The sequence below is a fragment of the Periplaneta americana genome, chromosome 3 (assembly GCF_040183065.1).
Source record: "Periplaneta americana isolate PAMFEO1 chromosome 3, P.americana_PAMFEO1_priV1, whole genome shotgun sequence".
Taxonomy (NCBI): Eukaryota; Metazoa; Arthropoda; class Insecta; order Blattodea; family Blattidae; genus Periplaneta; species Periplaneta americana.
In genome coordinates, this window is record NC_091119.1 from 119,720,933 (window position 1) to 119,742,052 (window position 21,120).

General features: G+C 34.9%; 1 protein-coding gene across 3 annotated transcripts in view; it reads left to right on the top strand.

Annotated features, from left to right (window-relative positions):
* LOC138696452 (WD repeat-containing protein 43) overlaps nucleotides 1-18,822 on the top strand; it is a 42,174-nt gene extending 23,352 nt beyond the window's left edge. For 2 of the 3 annotated variants that reach the window (XM_069821442.1, XM_069821441.1), the window contains exons 6-10: nucleotides 7,228-7,314; nucleotides 8,122-8,319; nucleotides 13,859-14,010; nucleotides 16,537-16,784; nucleotides 18,342-18,563. In XM_069821442.1, coding sequence (XP_069677543.1) covers nucleotides 7,228-7,314; nucleotides 8,122-8,319; nucleotides 13,859-14,010; nucleotides 16,537-16,784; nucleotides 18,342-18,475 — 819 coding nt within the window. In that variant the 3' untranslated portion in view covers nucleotides 18,476-18,563. Of the gene's footprint in view, nucleotides 1-7,227; nucleotides 7,315-8,121; nucleotides 8,320-13,858; nucleotides 14,011-16,536; nucleotides 16,785-18,341 lie in introns of all 3 variants that reach the window. The other variant, XM_069821440.1, reaches the window with a different exon arrangement.
* Nucleotides 18,823-21,120: the final 2,298 nt, after the last annotated feature.

The following is a 21,120-nucleotide window of genomic DNA, read 5'->3' on the forward strand; positions in this document are numbered from 1 at the left end:
GTAATAACGAGATGCACCAAACTAATTCACTCTCTGTCTAAATCCGAAAAAATCAGCTGGAGACTGCAGCACAGCGCATTAAAAATTATGTACAAGGGTGCAATTCTACCACTGCTATCATACAGTGTGCCAGTGTGGATAGAAGGATTAAAGAAGCAATACAATCAAATAAAATATAGAAGAATCCAGAGATTGTTAAATATAAAAATAGCCAAAGCCTTTAGAACTACATCAAATTACGCCTTATGCATGGTGACAGGGCTAACCCCAATAATAATCAAAATGGAAGAGATTGCTGATCTGTACATTACAACAAAGAACACAGAAATGGCAGGACTACAACTAGTCATTCCCATACCTTATGAAAACTGGCCACATCCAGCTGATTTCACCAGAATTAAAAGTGTAAGGAGAAACGCAGACCATACACCGATGGGAGCGGGAGTAAAAATGGAGTAGGTCAGGAATCACCATACTTACGAATCAAGAAGTAATACATAAAATGAAATTTCGGTTGCACAAAAAATGTTCTAACAATCAGGCCGAGCAAATAGCCATTATAAAAGCTCTGGAAAAGATAAAGAAACTGAGCACAATTGGACAGGAATGGAGGACTACAGCAATATCAGACAACCAGATAACACTATACTCACTCAGAAACCCCAACAACCACAATCTGTTATCAGAGAATACCCAAAAGCCACATAGTAAAAGAGAGGTGAGAAAGGAGTGAAGATCAATGGGAAAGGGAATGGCAAACGACTACAAAGGGAGAAATAACCAAGTCTTTCTTCTCCATGGTAAATAATAGGCTAAAAATCAACATCTCTCTTATGCCAAACCTGGCAGTCCTCTTGACTGGGCATGGACGGCTCAGATCCTATTATCACTGTTTCCAGATTATGGATAGTCCACAATGCACATGTAATGCTCCAGAGCAAACAGTGGATCACATTATATACGAATGCCAAAAATTAGAAAAACTAAGAAATTACCTCAAAAACGAAATTGGAAAGAAAGGTGGAAAATGGCCAGTAATAGAAACTTCAATGGTAAATGCTCACAGGAAGGAATTTCTTAAGTTTGCCAACAGTATCGATTTCCAACTTCTATGATACACCCCAGGAAATCAAGACATACCAGAGGAAAAAAAAAAATCAAGATAAATGTCAAATTGAGTTTAATTTGGCACATATCAGAACACTACTCAAGAATATTAAATCAGGAAAATATTGTACGAACTTAATGTCAAGATAAAGAAATACTAGATGTATTACTAATCTATAATAGCTGTTATATAGTAGGAAACTTCAACATAAGGGATTAAAACAAACAAAAAAAAATAGTAATACAATTATAAGTACAAAGTAACAACTTTCAGCCATTGGTACAATTATGTGACATCAAGACATTAAACTAAAGATGGAATTAATAACAATGTTAAGAAGAATCAGCATGTAGTATTGCTATGGATGTAATGGGACATGCAGTGAATGAAGATAAAAAAATATACACGCGCGCGCACACACACACACACATATAACCCCCCCCCCCCACCTCTCTGATATCTTCACATTATTGAAGAATTTGAATATGTGGACAGTGGAAATGTTGAAGAGTGCTTGTGTGTGTGGATGCATGTGAACCAGGCTTTCAGCTTACTGACAGACGAAGATATCTTCAGTCCACTGACTGACATAGAATGAATGGAGTAGCAGAGAAGAGAGTGTCCTAGTAGAAAGTGAGAATGCATGTGTGCGCCATGTTACAACTTTGGCGTGTGTTGATATTGTTCTACATTGTGTGCAGCAGTGGAATTTTAATTATACAGATGTTATTGCACTCTGTAATATTCGTATTTGTAATGAAAGAATTTAAATGAATCTTGAAAGAAAAAGAACATAAATTATCATTTTTCACCAAAAGGTAGGAAATGACATATTATGGTCTGTGTGATTGTATTACATTTTTGTCAACAATAGAAATCGTAAGTACTTGATAATTTTATATAAACCTATTCAGTTGTTAAAAGTGATAATAGAATGTGTTAAATGTTTCATCATATTGCATTTTCAAACCCATTACTGTATGTCCAGTAAATAAAAAGGGTCGCTCTGCAGTAAAAAGGAAAAACTTGTATTATATGTGCTTTTAGTTGTCTGTGCACATTTGTCCAGTGAATATCACGTATTTTATTTTTTCAGGGAAGGCCAGTAGCTAAGCACCACAGCCTTAGGCTTATTGTGCAACCTCCTTATTTGTGATGATTTTGAAGTCCCTAGGACTGCTCTTCAAGCAAGTGATTCACTACTTGGTGGCACCTTATTGATTTGACTCTGGCATCCAATTCTGAGAAGTCCACATGAACAGCAATGCCCTTCCAGCTTCCCTGTTAATATACTATCTCCTCAAATAGATTGCATCTGTTCACAGTTCACTTGCTTGCATTCTGCTGCATCCTTTGACCAGAAGGCTGCATTGTCGTAGACTCTGCAACTCACCAAGGTGCCATATATCCAAGGGAGCTGCATTCCCCGGTCTACCATAATCCACTCTTGAAGCCCTTACAGCTCCCTGGGATTTGTACAGCTTCCCCAGACAAATGACATCTGTAGGTGGATCCTAGAACCATGTCCACCATGATCTCCTATCCGACCTGTAACTATTAATAAAGATTATACATAAAATGATGCTAATGAAGGCGAAATGGATTCGAGGTCCAATGCTGAAAGTTACCCAGCAATTCTGCTTCAAGTGATTGAGGGAAAACTTCTAAAATAACCCAACCAGGTAACTTGTCGCAACCAGGATTTGAAACTGGACTCCCTCATTTTACTGTCAGGCAAGCTAACCATTACCCCACTGTGCTGGACTGAATATCCCAGATAATCGAGAGTTTATAATGTTTAAATTGCGTATATTCAGAATTTAAATTTATGGAACATGTTCATTACACATTTGTACAATGCGTACAGTAACATGTTGTAGGTATTCACCAAATTGCGTGACGTAAAAGTACAATAATAATAATAATAATAATAATAATAATAATAATAATAATTTATTTTCGTTTGTGTTCTGCTACTTATTCAATACATACTTCCTAAATTATTTGCTATGTCCATAATTTACATTACATTTTCGCTACTCTCTTCTATGGCTTCATAGAACAGGCTTAGAACTCTAATGGCTTCTAGAGTGTCACTTACAGTTGGCATGGCTTTTCAAAGGCCGGACAAGGGTTGGATCCATGTACTTAGGCTTGCTTTGTTCCATTGTGCGACCTGTTTATATACAGTCTAAGTCCAGCAGCTGGCCTAAGTGGAATTCGTGAATCTGATGCTGACAAGGGGCCTGCTTCAGTCCTGACAGAGCCAGGTCCCGTTCTCAGTCGAGTATTTAATAAGCCCGAAGCAGATGATAGATGAATGAGGAGGAGGTGAATAGTGTTGGTAGAATGAGGAGGGAAACGGGAGTATCCTGAGAAATTCTCTGCAACATCTGGAAGACCAGCATGCTAACACTTGAGCCACAGATACAGCATCACTGATAATGAGGATTGGCATTTCACTTTTGTCTTCTTCCTTCTTCATGATCATTCTGATCCTTATTTCGTACGTCTCTACAATATTGTCGTCTGTTTTGTGCTTATGTTGTAACACCCATTGTCTATTATGAACTCTTCATAGCCATACTGACCTAGATAATTACAATCGATCTTTTACAGTCATTCATTATAATCATTGACATTATCGTTGACATCGTCTTGGAGTTGTTAAAATTCTTGCTGTTCAGAAACAGCCCTGAATAGATGTAATTATTCTTCTCCATGCTTTTTCAATGCCTTTGATTGCTTCCACCAGTGTTACAGTATGACCTTGCTTCTTCTTGATGGATTCTATCATCTATACTAATAATAAATCTGTAGCCGAAATTTTTCTGGTAATTTTCGATTTTCCAAAAATAATTGGTCCTAACATATATAATTAATCACCCTGAAACCGAACATCGCTTTTTTGAAATTTTTGTTTGTATGTCTGTGTCTGTATGTTTGTTTGTTACCTTTTCACCCGATAATGGCTGAACGGATTTCGATGAAAACTGGAATATAAATTAAGTTCGTTGTATCTTAGATTTTAGGCTATATGGCATTCAAAATACATTATTTAAAAGGGGGGTTATAAGGGGGTCTGAATTAAATAAATCGAAATATCTCGCTTATTATTGATTTTTGTGAAAAATGTTACATAACAAAAGTTTCTTTAAAAATAATTTCCGATAAGTTTTATTCCTTGAAAAATTTTGATAGGACTGATATTTAATGAGATAAATGAGTTTTAAAATTAAAATAACTGTCATCTAAGGCCGTGTAATGAATTAAAAAACAAATGACTTCGTCTATAAGGGGCCTTGGACAGCAACAATCGAAAGCTATGAAAGATAGCCTACAGATAATGTTTCTGTGTTTGTATGAAGTAATATCGGAAGATAAATTAACCGATTTGTATTATTAATTATTAATTCACCATTGGAAAGTGTAGTTTCTCTAGATGGACATAATGCTATAATGTTATTACAGTAACTTCTGAGTGAATCGAGGACAGGTAAGATTAAAATAGCTTCTTATGCACAGAAAACTTGATAGGCTATTCTGTACATTCGTTTCCTGTATTTCCTAAAATAATTTTTATGACCAAAGGAGTGATCTCTGGATCAAAATGATCGCATTTTAATTATGCAAATACAATTTAAATTAAGTAACATAATAAACGATTTATCCTTATATCAAACACGAATGTTCCCTGGATCAAATGTCCTATTTTAATTATGTAATTACTTTATATTTATTTCTAATGAGTGCAGCGGAGCGCACGGGTACGGCTAGTTCTTAATAAGATGAGGTTGTGTAGTGACATTTGGGGCTCCTTATTACTCTTTGGTCCATAGGCTGCAATAACATTATATACGAAGTTCGTGTATTATTATGTCATATTAAACAAATCCGAAAAGCACTGTCTTATGAGAAATTAATTGAACCACAGAATATTTGACATTATGATGTACCATTTAAACTAACGTCATAAGCAAGTTCGACTGTGCTGCTGCTGCTGCTGCTGCTAAGTTTTGCCCATATTAGCCACCATTTCTATTTCAGAGGTAATGCTGAAAATGATCTCTACTGGCAGCAGTGTAAATTACACACGTTATAACATATTGCATAAATCATACCTGTGGTTAATTACTGAAATGCTCTTCATTTCATTTTGTATAGCCTACTTTAATTGTTCAGCATTTTTTAAATTAATTATTTTTTTTTTCTCTTAGAGACCCAGAGATAAAAATCACAAGATCTGTTCTCCAGACCCATCATAAACTTTTACCTCAGTAAGTGCCATATATGAGCAAGTGGCATCATATGTATAGCAGTTTGCTTCGTCTTGCTAGAAGATGTAGTTCATTTCATTGTCTGTAGTAAACTAAATCACAGACTCATCAGAAATACACATCAGAGTTTACAGTCTTCTGAAAGAGCATTGGTCCAGTGACCCACTGCACTGAGATTGTTCACCAAACAGTAATTATTTTTAGATCATGATTTGGTTACTGTCTATACTTGTGCACATTTCTAGTTGACCAATGTCACATATTCTAAAAATTACAAGTTGATATACGCTATTAAGTGAAAACAAGGTTCTGCTTTACCATTTGAGAAGAAAAGAAATGCATCATTTAATCCTCCTGCAACACTTTCCAAGAGCCACACATTGTTATATGCTTTATGTGTTAAACCAAATTGGCACAGTGTAGTTTTTAAGTGCATTTGGTACAATACATATTGACAAAACTTCTGTTAATTACAGTTATCATGTTGACTTTTTACGACTTACACAAGGTATCCCATTCAGCTCCTAGCAGTGAATGCTTATATGAACAATGTCTGCATGGCAGGTGTAGGTTGCGCCTTTATTGATTCATAAGATCCATAACTTCCCTCATATTTCTAGTCATAAAACTTCGAATAACAACAGAGTGGACGCAATTATATTTGTATTTAATAATACTAATAAGTACTAACCTGTTTTATAGAGGTTGTTCGAAGTGATATCTATCAGCATTTACAAATTCCCAACATATTTTGATAAAATCTTCATTCATACACAGAAGTTATCCATTCATATTTCTTTGACTTTATGTTCTTATATGTCTTCAGTTTCACCTATAGTGTGGAGGTTATTCCTGTGGATTCTATTTTTATGGGTTCCTAAAATAATATACTTAAACATCTGAGGAACATGCAGATCATAACTTTCTAGAAATGATCATGTTATCAAAAACCTCCCTTATTATTATTATTATTATTATTATTATTATTATTATTATTATTATTATTTTATTATTAATTCCAAAGAATACCAAGCAATGTCTACTGTGGCAGAATCTTGTTGAAAATATATGCATTTTTTCTCTCTTAACTGACACTTTGAAAAATGGCGCAAGTATTCATATGCAGTACCTCTTTGAATTGACTATGCTCGTATGTGTTGTTCTCTAAATAAAACCATGCTAATCTAAGGGTATATAACTAGAGGTATGCAGGAGGTTATGAATCGTTAATGATACAGTCTAGGTTGGCTGCACCATGCATGGCTTGTGCATGCTTTTCTAGGTAGGATCCGAATGCAATACATCTGGACTTATTTCTGAACAAACCCTTTCTGAATTAATTGGAGTCAGTACAAACATACGGCTTCGTAAGCATACATGAATTCACATAGGTTAACAAAACAAAAGAAAATGTACAAATATGTGTACGATGGTTATGAAGTTTCAAATGTTCCAACTATATGATTGGGGCTACTTACTCATGTGCCACTCTGTATTACAAGATATTTGAGAATTTGTTATACATTTAGTCATTTGTGAAGTTAATTTTATGGATAATTTGAAAAATATTTACTTAATAATTCTCGGAAAACTTCCTCTAACGAAATTATCTTCGTGTAATTGATATTATTTCACTATTTTAAGTGTAATTTAATATCTTGCTATTGATTGTTATTGTTTATAAGGGATATGATATGCCTATTAGACTTAGTGTAATACAGAAATAAAAGCTTTATCATTTAAGGCTTTAATATTATATCTAGAACATATTTAGAAAAAGTGATACTATTGAAACAAGTACATAGTGTGATAGATTGAAGTAATTGTTGCTTTATATTTCAGTCCCCAAATGAACAAGAAAAGGTTCTGCATCTAGTAAGACAAGATCCTAAGAAGAATGCTGTGTCAAAAGATAGAATTTTATCGAAGGTAAGATAATAAATTACTAGTGATTATTACATGACCACACCTAGCCAAACAGCTACAGCTTGGCCTCTGTGACAGAGACGTAAAAGCAAATTCTGATGAGTTCAAGTGAAATTTTTTATGTACGACTACCATCTATGAGAAATGCTCAATTTTACCTAGAGATAGTTGTATCTCTTCCTGGCCTTTCTCTTTCTTTCCGCTTTCCCTATCCCTCTCCCTCTCCCTCTTCTGATTTCACTCTTCCTTCCCCCTCTTCATTTTCTCTTCCCACTCCCCCCTCTCTGTCACAGACACGACCAATTTCTCTCCTGGCAATGGCTTATGTGAAACCCCCTTCTGAGGTTGGGGCACCTCGGAGGTGGAGTTATGCTGCACAGTGGAATGTTTGGGCAATCTAGCAGGAATAAATTAGTAACTTCTCTCCTACCTAGTAGATTTTCACGTAACTTCGTATGTTAGTTACAAGTACCCTACTTGTTTTGTATACAAAGCCTTTTCTAACATTTTTTCCTCGAAACTAACAGAATGCCGCATAGCCTATTCATGCATAATGTCGTCTGATTGAGAGAGATTGGAAGTGTACATGACAAACGGCATAGGAGAAGACAACATGTTTTGACTCTGGAATGTCTAAATGACTTTATGCGGAACCAGTTTAAATAAATCTTTGTGTCATTGGTAACGATGAGTTATTCTTCTAGAGATTTTTTTGCGATTATCTTCTAGGCTGCATTGTAGAATCTGATACCATAGCTGCAGGTAATGAAAGTGCCACTTAAAACCATGTTAACTAACGTTTTTGCACAGGTTAAGTTTCCAGATGCTGGTGATAGTGTGGAATATGTCTCCCCTACAGCCACAGTAGCAACACTCTCAAAAAGGGGGAAGAAGCTCAAATCAGATGTACCTATGGAAGAACGGCTAGAAAATTTAAGTCTAACAAGGCACGAAACTGGCAGACATGAGCCACCACGAGCTGAGAGCATGGCACATTTGCTAATGCAAGTACGTGAGTTATTCTTAAACTTCTTGTTTTCTATTTTTTTTTTATTGTTGATAGATTTAGGGAATGTTTCCTGTTACTGAAATTTATATAATAAATTATAACTGTATATTATACAGTTACTGTGGAGAATATTATGATTACCAAGTATGTAGTTGAAAATATATAGCTTATTTCACACATAGCGTAAGATTTCCTACAGATTGAATTTCAGTCTCTTCGACGAAAAACTATCATTTAATGTGTAACACTTTTATTAAGCTGCCAATGCTTATCTACTATAATAGTCATTTACATGAATAAGATTTTTACATGAACGTTTTCGATACCATTTTTTGTATCATCTTCAGATGCATTATAATTAAAATTAACAATTAACATTTGTAAATGATTGAAAACCTAGCCATTGGTGTGTGTGTTCTGTGAACTTCTTTACGTGATTAAGTGTGTGATACATTTATGGATGTCGCTTGTACTTGTGTGTCTACTAGTAATTAGTGCTAATAGTAATACTAAGCTAACTTAATATCAGTCAATTTCTAAAATGCAATATAAAACTTATAGTATAACACCAATATAAAAAACTTTTATAAAAGAACACTTGTTTGGTCGTTTTTGTTATTCTGCCTTTGAGTTCTGTTGTGTCTTGCCTTTTAATGGGGCAATTATAACTGTTCTCTCTTTGTTTTTATATAAACTTCATAATACTAAAATGCTGAATCGTTGTGTAAGAATCAATTTGTAGAGCACTTGTTTTAATCACTTGGTTTTTTACGAAGTGAACTGGGGTAGCTTACTTATTAAAAGTGTTACACATTAAATTATAGCAGCTTATCAGTAACAAAACAAAAAAGAAGTTGAAAAAGTATTACTTAACTGAAAAAACTTTGGCTTGTGAAATATAGAGTCAATAAAATAATTATGTACAATTATTTGTTATATAATATTTTGATTTCTCTAAAGGTTAGGAATTGGGTATTATTTCTGGTTTGTGTTTTAATACTTGATTTTCTGTAATATACTAATGCAAAGTAAGTCACAAGGCAAGAGTTGAGTATTAGTCAGCTTCTATGCTGTCGTAAGGTACAGTCACTCATCGCTACTATTGCTATGCTACGAAAATTGTGTGTTGTGCTCACACAGAAATTGTCGTGCTGTGCAACCAGAGAGCTGCAAATGTTGCGACTATTTACGCACAAGATGCTACTTTTGCAGTCACATTTTAGCTATAGCTTTGTATCCCTGTGTCGATTCTCTAGTGCATTTTGTGGTTATGTACATATCAAGTTTTCAGATGATGAAATGCAAATGGCAGTTTACTTATGAGCTGCTTTATTTATAAAATGGAGAACAAAATGCAGAACTACATTGAATCAAGGAGTGAATAAAAATAGGAAATAATGTAAAATTAAAATCTTCTTCGAGAACTACGATGAAGTGGATGAGTAATGTTATAAGTGCTTTTTGCAAGTGTCAGACAGTTTCTTTAACTGCTTTTTGCTTTATTGGTTCCAAAGAGTGCAATTTATTTTGAACTTCCTCTTTTGACATTTACATTGCTAAAGCTGAAGTCTTTAGTAATCCTATAGGTGGCTCTACACAAACCAAAGCATTAAAATGTGGATGGGCATTTACTGGTTCGTGAACCGGAAGAGCTTCGAAACTTCCCTCCAACGCTAAGAGATGGGGCTGTGATTTACAGTGCCAGTCTTTTCATATCACTCATTTTGTACTGTACAAATCAAAACAATTGAGAGGGTTAGAAGCAAAGAGGTATAAGAGCACTTTCGTTAGTTTTGAGAAAATGTGATTCAAAATGCTTGAGGTTTCGTAAATTTCTTGAAGTTTCAGTTTAATTTCAATGTGTAATCTGGTTTAAAGATATATCCATCTTCCACTATGAAATGTGATTAGTATGAGTTTATATGGGCGTTCAAACTTTAAATGCTTACTCCTGAAAGCCTGCAAGAAAAACTGTATCATATTTTGCTTTGGAGAAACAGAATTCTGAATTATTTTAGTGTTATTTGAGGCGTTAATTCGGAAAACAGTTAATGGATTTGATAAGTCAGTTGGGAGTCAATCCATATCAAATCACCAAGGTGCTCAACACAACTGACTCAGATTTTTTTTCAAAATTTGAGAGTTTGTTTTACCTACCTAGCTAACTAAAACTGCTGAGTTCCACGTCTTATATCCTTTTCGTTTTCAGTCAGTGGCTGTTCAAACATGAAGAAAAATCATATTTTTGTAAGCACACTACTTCAATTAAAATTATATAGCCTATCTAAACAACGTCTTCAGATAAATTTACAAAAATTGGGTGATACATTCTTAATATGTGACTGTTTTTATTGCTTATATTGTTTTTTGCAAGTAGTCAGACTCAAAAGCATGGTAAAATAGTTTTCATATATTTATGTTTAAAAATGCAGGCCTTATATTTTACGAGACAAAATTCCTTTTTCTTTTGCCAGAATTTTGGCTTCCCGAATCATGTATTCAGAAGTTGAAAGAAACTCTTTTCTTATTTTATTTATGCTCCAGCTTTTAAGTAGTAGTGTCAAAATGGTGATTTTCTCACTTTTACCTGAATTTTGAAATTTTTCCTGGAACAAACAAGCAAACATTCTGATGGGGGCAAATAAAAAAGTTAATTTTTTTTCTTCCATCATGTTAATAGTGTCAAAAGAAGTGCATATACAAATTTTGGCCACTCGACCGCAATTACAAGGCCGTCCAGAAAGTGATTTTCCCTGGGGACGTTTATAGAAATAAGCACAATTGCATGGAAATATTTATTGAAACAGATAAAACAATTTGAGACATTTGTCATACTACTGTATGGGATCAATTTTTGTGTTGTAGAAGTCAGCTGCCTGAGATCAGAACCAACTTTGACTGTCTCTGCACCTCTCTCTATTGATCCCATGATAGAGAAATGTCTCATTTCCCGTGGAAAATATGTTGAAAAATAGCTCAACAATTGCTGTGTCTGTTCCAATAAATTTGTGCGATAAAATTGTTTTTTTTTTTTTTTTTTTTTTTTTTTGGTTAACGGCCCCTGGTGAACTTATTTTAGTACGGCCATCGTAATTGCAATCGAGTGGCCAAAATTTGTATAAGCACTTCTTTTGACATTATTAACATGGTGGAAGAAAAAAATTTAACTTTCTATCTGCACCCATCAGAACATTTGCTTGTGAATTAAAATTTCAGAATCAGGACTAGAAGGTCTTGGCTCCTTGGCATCATTAATATAAGAGACTTTTCCTTTTAAGGCTTTTTCAACATTTCCAAATTTTTGTTTTTTATACTTCTCTTCTTGTAACCTTTTTATTTAATAGGGGACACACCTAAGTCAACAAGACTTATATTTCTGCAGTGCCTGGGAAAAGTGACATAAGTCAGTTTCGACAAACCTTTTTTGATAATTTATTGACAACTTACAGAACATCTACTCGCTTGGAAAAAGAGACATAAGTATTTCTCCCATTACAGTAATTCATACAGAAAAAAATCAAATCGATATAAACCAGTGTAAGTTGTCAATAAATTATCAAAAAAGGTTTGTGGAAACTGACTTATGTCACTTTTCCCAGGCACTGCAGATTTAATGAACTTACATTTGCTGTAGAATCGATGTATTCTTCATCATTAGTAGAGTCATTCTCAAGATTCTGCGTCACACTTTCAGTAGAATCATATTGTATTTTTATTTCTTTGCGACATGTAGTGCACACCTTTTGTTCCTGTTTTAAATTAGGAAATGCATTAAGCATCCGTGATATAACACTTCTTAAATTTTTCCTGTAATTATAATGCCCTGATTTCTCGAAGGGATTGCAGCAAACGTATAACTTAAAACGTGATTCCAGTATATCACATAAAACTACTATATACTACAAAACCTAAAGACACTGCACTTGAAACAGATCGCACATTTTGTATAAATTGAAGATTGTATATAAATTGTGACTCATGATGGCCTGACAGATCGACAACGCAGATGATCAGACAAATACAAACTCGCATGCATGCAGTGCTGGTATAAGATGGGTTTAAGTGCTACAAACCAATACATTGACATATTTTTTATTGATATTCCTGCAGCCTTCCCAAGTGAAAGAATTAAACAATCCAGGTGTAGTATTGTCAGACATTTCTCTTTTAAAAACTTGGAAAGTGATTTTGTTCTCAATTTTCAGCTCGAATTAATATCAGTGCAAAATAAGACTTTTTTTTAATTAAAATTAAAACTGAACGGAATGAACGAAAGCTTAAACATTTTCAATCACATTTTCTCAAAAGTAACTAAAGTGCACTTGTACCCCTTTAGTTCTGACTCCCTCAATTGGTTTGATTTGTATGATACAGAACAACTGATACGAAGAGCCTGGCATTGTAAGTCATAGGCTCATAGCTCTATATCTCAGCGTTGGGAAGTTTCAAAGCACAGTTCGCGAACCGCTAAATGCCCACCCATGCATTGAAATTACAAATCTTGTTAGGTAGGACGACTGCACAATACATTTCATAATTATCAAGTGTTTATTTACTTCCATATTCTTCTTGTGTAGAAAAATCGGACTAATCATCAATAAGGTACTATAAATATGGATTTCTTTATAGAATCTAATGCCTGTCTTCATAGTAATCACAGACTATACCAAAAGCATCTATGGAGAGTTTGCGCACTGCAGTGAGATGACAAATCACATTACATATCATAGTGGCGTAATATATTTCACATTAAGTGGTAAAACAAAGGAAAAACAGAGGGGAATCATGCATAAGTAATTTGTTCACGTGTAAACCTAAGCTCTCACGGAATCAAGGGAATTAGCGTATGGCAGCCTCCCCCCCCCCCCTTCTTCCCCACACTCACAAGATGGTACTTTGTTTATGTTGTACATTTTACAGCTGTCACAATTTGCTCCTTTCCCTCCCCCCCCATCATTTCGGACACAATAATCAATCAATCTTCTTAATGTATCCAGCTATTAGCTGACAACATAAAGTCCACTGTAGTCTATTTCGGACACAATAATATTTATATGCAATATAAAGTATTAATGGTATATTTGAGTGGAAACACTGTTTGCAATTGCTGCAACAAAAGAGTGGGTTCGGTAATCACTACTTTCCTAATTGCACTGCTGTTCACATGTCACGGTATGAGAATTGTGCAGTGCTGTATTTTCTGTTCTAGCACTGCAAAAGTAGCGATGTGTTATTGTAATTGTAGTGAGATCTGTTTACACAGCTTCCATTTACATGTACGCGAAACATTAATGTTAGACTTCATTTTGCATTGTGTTATGTTAGTGTATACGGATATTAATCATCATTATTCATATATTGTTGCAGATTATAACCTTAAAATTAATTATATCTTAAACTATTGGTTTTGTATAAAATAAGAACAAAATTTAAATACACAAATCTGGATTACTTAGCTCTGTAAGGGATAGTAAAATTATCAAACATTTGATTACTGTTATCTAAAAAATTGAAGTCAGTAAAGAAACTCTATTACAGGGCCTTGTAAGCAAGGACAAAAAGATTCTTCAGAATGTGCTTATGAGGAAGGACCCTGCACTAATCTCGAGCACAGTGATGAGACTCTCCCTCCAGTGCACTGTTCCTCTTCTGAAGGAGCTCGTCACACTTGTGCAGGGCAAGAGAGTAGCGTAAGTAGATTTTATGCACGAAATCTGGTGCCTTAATTTTTTTTTCCTTGAAATTATTTGGTATTCTTTATCATTTTGATAACATGCACAACAGTGTGAATGTTATTTTCATTTAATATTGATGCTCTTGTAAATTATGTCACATGTGAAAGGAGATAAATGCATACATATGTGTGTGCTTAATACAATGGTAAAAAATTAAGGGATGTTGTGTAATCTTCCAGACTCTTCAACTTGTAGTCCTGTCTGGTAGACTAAATTAACTGATGCTATTGTAACTTTTTATTTTACTTTTACCACCACTCACTATTATACATTAAGAATTCATACTACAACAATGGGTATTCCACTCAACACAGCAACACAGTAGTTGTTATTGCACTCCATACAGTGACAATGACAAGACACGTGTATTATCGAGAAGAACAACAATGTACTCCTAATTTCAATTAATGTTCACAAAGCACTATGTGCAGAACAAAACTGTCAGTTCTCCATTCACAGTTCGCTTGCCTTGGCTAATTCTTCTAGCTCACTCTTCTGATTCACTGCACATCGAACCCCCGTCTTTTGGCTATGGTCCACAACTCATCGAACTCGAGTCTCCCCAGTTGCAGTCCTCCTCACATCGAACCCCGGTCTCGAAGGCTGGTTTCCTTGCTTGCTCGAAGACTCATGTGTAGACTGACTTTCGTCAGCAACTCACGGTGTTATAGAATATTCGAGAGAGATCCGCTTCTCGACGCTTCCTTACTTCTGCCCAATCATAGTAGCTTTTCTCCCCCCCTTGCTCCGTACCTTGGCTAGCATCAGGGGTTCGTGTTTCCATTTCCCCGTGCCTTCCTTCTCGCTAGATTCGCGCGCAACTCCCAGACTCAACTAGAACGTTCAAGATGGGTGCCACATTATCAATAAACAAAATGAATTTCTTGTTGTAATTTAAAGGCAACAAAAAGAAATTTTCAGTTCACTTCACATTTTAGCTCTTGAAGGAATAGAACGAGACTTCCAAAAGTAAAGGTTTAAGAAGTTGTATGCTGTCCTGCCATTGTTAGGACAGTTCCACACGTGTCAGGCATGGGCATTATTAGACAATCTAGGTCTTGTTGAGGAATGTTTTGTCACTCTTCTAAGATGCCGTTTTCCAGCTGCTGTAAGTTCACTGAAGGGGCTTGACGATCTGCAATTCTTTCTAGAGCATCTCAGATATTCTCACTGGGCTTGAGGTCTGATGATTGTGTTGGCCATTTCATTCGACTGATACCTTGTTGTTCAAGATTTCTCCTATTACTGCTGCTCTATGCAGCATCATCCGATCATAAGAAGAAACTATTCACCCACTGCATCAACATAAGGCATGACTGGGTAGTAGAGTCTCGTCCCTGTATCGCACACCTGTCAGTGATGTCATGGACAACGTAGAAGTTCGTACAACTTCCAATGTGTATGCATCCCCAAACCATTATTCTGCCTTCACATTACATTTGTCTATGGAAAAAAGACAGGTTATTTCTGTTACTTTGTTCTCTTCAGGTGCATATTCGATGGCTGTCAGAATATAGGCCGAAATGAGATTCATCAGAGAATGGAACTGACTGCCATTATTGTCGGCCAAATTTACTATATTCTTCGGCCCATTCTTTATGGACTCTCCAAGCAGCTGGAGTAAGAGGAACTCGTCTCATTAGTCGTCGTCCATAAAGCCCACTTACATGCGAACAGTTTCATATAATTTGTGTTAATATATGTGTTCCTGTTACTAAAACAAACTCCCATCGAAGTTGAGTGGCATTGCATTGGCGACTCCGACACAAATGATTGATGTAACTATCATCCTGTGGTGTTTTTCATCTTGGGCGACCTTTGACCACGTCAGTATCAGTATCCCGAAAGTATGTCCATAGTCTACTTGACAACACTTCGTGAGACTCTTAGTCTATGCACTACTTTCCTGCTGCATTTGTCCTACTTGCAACATGGCAGTGCCTCTCCAAGCTGAATCTAGTTGCAAATGACATTGATTCATGTTAAGTCTGTGCTATAAACATGATAGTAAAAGCGCCCTTATAAGTGAGCTGTATTTGTAGCTGGTTGTGGACACCAAAGTCTGATTCATTGTTTTGTAGCATATTGGTTGGTTCAATCTGTGCAATGCAATGTCACAGTTTTTAGTTAAGTGGTTTATGTACTATGTTGCATATGATTTTAAGTGTTACTATTATAATATGGTACTAATATTCGGATATCCCTTAATCTGTTTAGCAGTATAGTTTAACTTAATATAAAAGATCAGTGTAACAGATAGTGTTGATGTCAGTTTCTGAAGTAAGAAAGATTTTGTCTCATAATCAAGAAGTGAGTTCTATAAGTATATATTTTTTATCTTGGAAACAGATTTGTTTGCAGCATACAGTTACAGATTAATATAGTGAAAAATAGTTAATAAAGAAAAACTATTTTAGTATATTGTCAGTCACGAAATAAAGAGTAATGTTCAAAGAGTCGTATTGTAATATGTGTTTTCAGGAGTCAAATAGCAGTTCTTTGGTTGAAAGCTGTTGTTAGGTCACATGCAGCCCACTTGATGTCAAATTCCGAAGTGAGAGAGACTTTATCTCCTATTCTGGGACTTGTAGAAACAAGATTGAGCCTGCTTGCACCATTGTCACGTCTTCGTGGTCGTCTTGATTTGTTAGTGGATCAAATACAAGAGAGTAGTAAGAGGAATGCTGATGGAGATCTTGGAGAAAGTCTCCTTGTGTATCAGGATCAAGGTACAAAATATCTTGATATTTGTAAATGCAGGGTAGGACTGTATAATGAGTGGAAAGGAATTGACCAGAAAATAAACTCCAGATGATAAACTGCCTTAATTGACACGTGGACGTAAATTGTATGATTTACCACGATCTATAAAAACAGTTTCTTGGTTGTAATGTTAAATTTATACTTTCAGTTAAATGAAAGCAGGTCATAGTTTTAGTATTACTTTAAATTTCCAGTATCATAATAATCTTTCAGAAATATGGTGCTCCTTTTCACTTTTCTGGCATAGTTTGAGAATTCCTAAATGAAATATTTTCAGAGAGGGATTAGAAGTGATGGAATCATGCTCTCTCAGCCCCTTTCCTGTAGACTTCTATTGATAGTGTGCCTATTAGTAATATTAACCACTTAGGACAGTTGACTAAACAACAACCACTTAAAAGAGTGAATCAGAGAAGCTATCACATCCATCACTCCTGATGTTCTTAATCATATGTGGCAGGAACTGTAGTACTGCTTAGATGTCTGCTGGGTAACCAGTGGAATTCAGTGAATACATAAGGTTCGTTCCAACAACAGTCAGAAACCGTCTGTAACTATCATGAGCATGCGCAGTACAGAAAAAGCGTTCCAACAAAATCCGAACCAGACTGCAGTCAGGCGTTCCAACAAACTTTTGACACGAGTTCGGAATGGTCAGAAGTAGTCAGCGGATTGAGGCATGTACGGAAGAGTATGTGTGACGCGCATGCGCATAAGCTCATCAACGTCTCCTGGATACTGAAGAAAGACATGATTGACTGTTCATATCATTGAGGTTAAGATGAAAAGTGACAGTGCAGATGAATAATAAAACTAGAGATTTAATTTAAACTTTCGCCAAAAAGAAAGGGAATGGAAATTATTTGGGTATTGAAATAGTTAACTTAATTACAATGTCAACATTTGGCTTTGATTAAAAATACAATAAATAACGTACATAAATTAATAATTAAAAAAAAAGAACTATTTTAGATGAGAATCCCCCAGTACACGACATTTAATTAGCGGAATTCTTGCCTTCCATATTTTTTGTCATCTTTTTATAGAAAATGATCGAAATTATATTTTCTGCAATTAGAATTAGCTGCGAAATGATAATGATTATGCTTCCTGTTCTTAGCAAAGATGATTATAGTTACAGTATCTCTGGATTTAGCCTAGTACATAACGATCCGTGAAAGCGTTCCAACAGTGTCCAGTCCAGTTTCAATCCCATAGCAAATGCTCAACTAGCGCATGCACATAAGATGGTACAGGAACCATACATGAACTGATCCATGAACCGCTTGTTGGAACGAACCTATAGTAAACATTTGAAGAGTTATTCTTTCATTTAGTGGATGTTTCAACCTTACAATGATCAGTTGAAACCCACTATGACTTGACAGACATACTGTATCATCATCAGCATCATCATTTTTCAACTTTCATGTAATTGAATTTAACTTACAACAACATACACTTTATGTGCAATGGAAATGTGTGTTGTCTTGAGTATGTGGTTTGGTGTAAACTTGTTTCAGATTCAGACGAAGGCAGTGGAATGGAAGATGCAGCATTAGGAAGTGAATCAGAAGACAATTGGGAAGAACTTTCAGAAATAGACATGGAGGAAGAAGTAGAAGAAGGTGTTGAAGACATTGACATGTCAAGCTGAAGTTGCTTGTGAGCTGTGTACTGTGCTGTGGCAATATTGTACGGAATGTACTGCAAAATATAGCATTGGCATATTGGGAAAGATGGAAGGTTTGTTTTCTTATATAATATTAGTTTTAATCGACAGAAATCAGTGAGTGTGTCTGACTTTTCACAGTTAAAAACTTAATATGGCAGATATAAAGAAATTTAAGTTAATATGAGTTTTGTTGCCCAACCTCATAGTGTCTCTGAAATTTGAAATCGACATTGTACCTCTTGGGAGAAAATGCTGAAAAGTGTTAATCAGTTAAGCAAAATTTCCATTTTGTATTCGTCTGTGATTGAATAAACTGAAAGAATCTTAAATGGAAGTGTTAATATGACTGAGGTATAATCTGAAGTTGGGATTGTTGAATACTGGCAGAATGTAGGTGTTTATCTCTTTTCCATATTATGGTATTTTCCTATCTGTATTTAATCATTATTTTAGAATCACACATGATTTTACAAGTCATATCAGCCTGTTATCCTCTGATTGAGGTTCTGGCTAATAGGTAATTCTATTATCAGGCAGTACGTCTCACTTGATACGTGTCAGAGGAAGAACAATGTTTGTATGCATCTGAAGTCTAACTAGTGCAATATGTAGCTAGTCGACGATGTATGCAATGGAGAGGGAAAGAAACTGGCCATCCTACCCCATTATCTCCTACCCTATTTGCCTCATAAGTGGTGTTTTCTTGGTATCACTTGTGAGGTTCAGACCTGTCTTCGGACAGTTGACTGAACAACAATCAGCCTGTTCTTTTTTTGTTAACATTTTTTCGGTAACTAAAGTAGAACTTTAGTGAACTCGTAGTTGGTTGCATGAGAAATTTATACTTGTATTTTTATTTTTATAATTCAAGTATAATAATGTCTATATTGGGTGAATGACACAAAGTCAAGTACCGGTAGTACCTGCCATTTGATAAAAGATGTCTGTATACAGTATTTGTGTAATTGACAATTTGATTTCTTCCAGACATGTTTTACTTTTAATCAACAAGTAAAAAAAAAAAAAAAAAAAATGTATATTTTATTAATTTTTTAAAAGGGTTGCATAGAGTAAATATTCTATTTGTTTCCTTATAGAGGGTTGATTTCATATAGTATGTATGAACAAAAACATTCTTCACTCTAGACATTTTCTTAAGTTTCTAGGAAAATATAAATATCTCATTCAAAGAAGGTACAATGTACACATTGTATAAATAACATTAATATGATTCTAAATGAGAATGTAGCATTAAGACATATTCATTTTTTGTTGCAGTTTGTATGCCAGCTGAATTTTTCTTTTCTCATAGAACATACTTCGTATTTCCAACAGTTTCCTTCAGTTAGTGATACGAATACTCTTTTGCTAGTGTTGCTAGAATTTAGAGTCTTATCTGGATACTGTTGGCAAATATAGATAAATATTTCGTTCTGTTTTTAACTTAATTAAGCACATCTTACTTTAGGTTGATGTGGTTGGTATCAGCATTACTAATCCAACGAGGTACATTGCATTAGAAAACAACAACAACATTGCTTTTCTGGATACCTAATTCACTCCTTGGTTTGCTTTGTCATCTGAACTAATTTTTCTAACAAAGGTGCAACAAAACCATCAAGTATTAATATCTGCTGATGATTGTGAAATATGTGTCATGAATATGAAGCACATACAAACCTTTTTTTTCTCTTAAGTGTCATTGGCAATTAATTTTATAAGCAGCAGTCTCTTTTATTAATCATAATTATGTGAGAATATTGAAGGTATCATGTAAAGCCACACTTCAAGCGTTTCATGTATTGGCAATATTTTTTTACCATTTCTAGAATAAAAAAATGAAAAGTAATTATATTTATGTACCATAATCCAAGTTGTCAAAATGTAAAATCTTAACATATCTATAATATGATCTTTGTAGACTATTTTCTTACGGAATTGCATATATTGTGGTAGTAGTATTGATGAGGAGTTAACATTGAACTTAATAATAACAGAACTTTTCCATAATTTGAAACAGCACTAAATAGTCGAAGTATCATCTTTGATCTCAACAACACTGATTTCAATATTCTACAAAGAAAATTAAATACAATCTTGTGGATAAAACAATTAAATATAGTTCACTTCCAGTGATCCAGTGGTTACCATTCTTACCACTAGATGTGAGGTTCTGAATTCTAATGCTGGCAAGGATTATGAATAATTGTAATAAAGTATAAATTACATGGTTTTTTTTGGAAGGGAAGTAAAGTTGGGAATTCCATGTCATATATTTATGTCATGTAAAATAATTTTGTGTCTGAATTAAAAGGACTTAACACTGGCTGCCATTTCTCGCACAAATTTTCCGCTTTACATTGCCTGGACATCTCTCTGCAGGCATAAGAAATTGCAGTAGTCATTGATAATCTAGTCAGGGAAACAGAAATCAGATACTAACATTTTTTCTGATGATTCTAACGACTTCCACAAGATTGTTAAAAGTTGCTCAATTAATGGTGCATTAATGGTGTTAATGTATCCAGTGGCCTAACCAGGAATTTAAGATGGCAGGGCAAAGTTTTGAGAACGTTTCTTGGCAAATTTACCCATAACTAACTTACATGCAATATTAAATTCAGCTC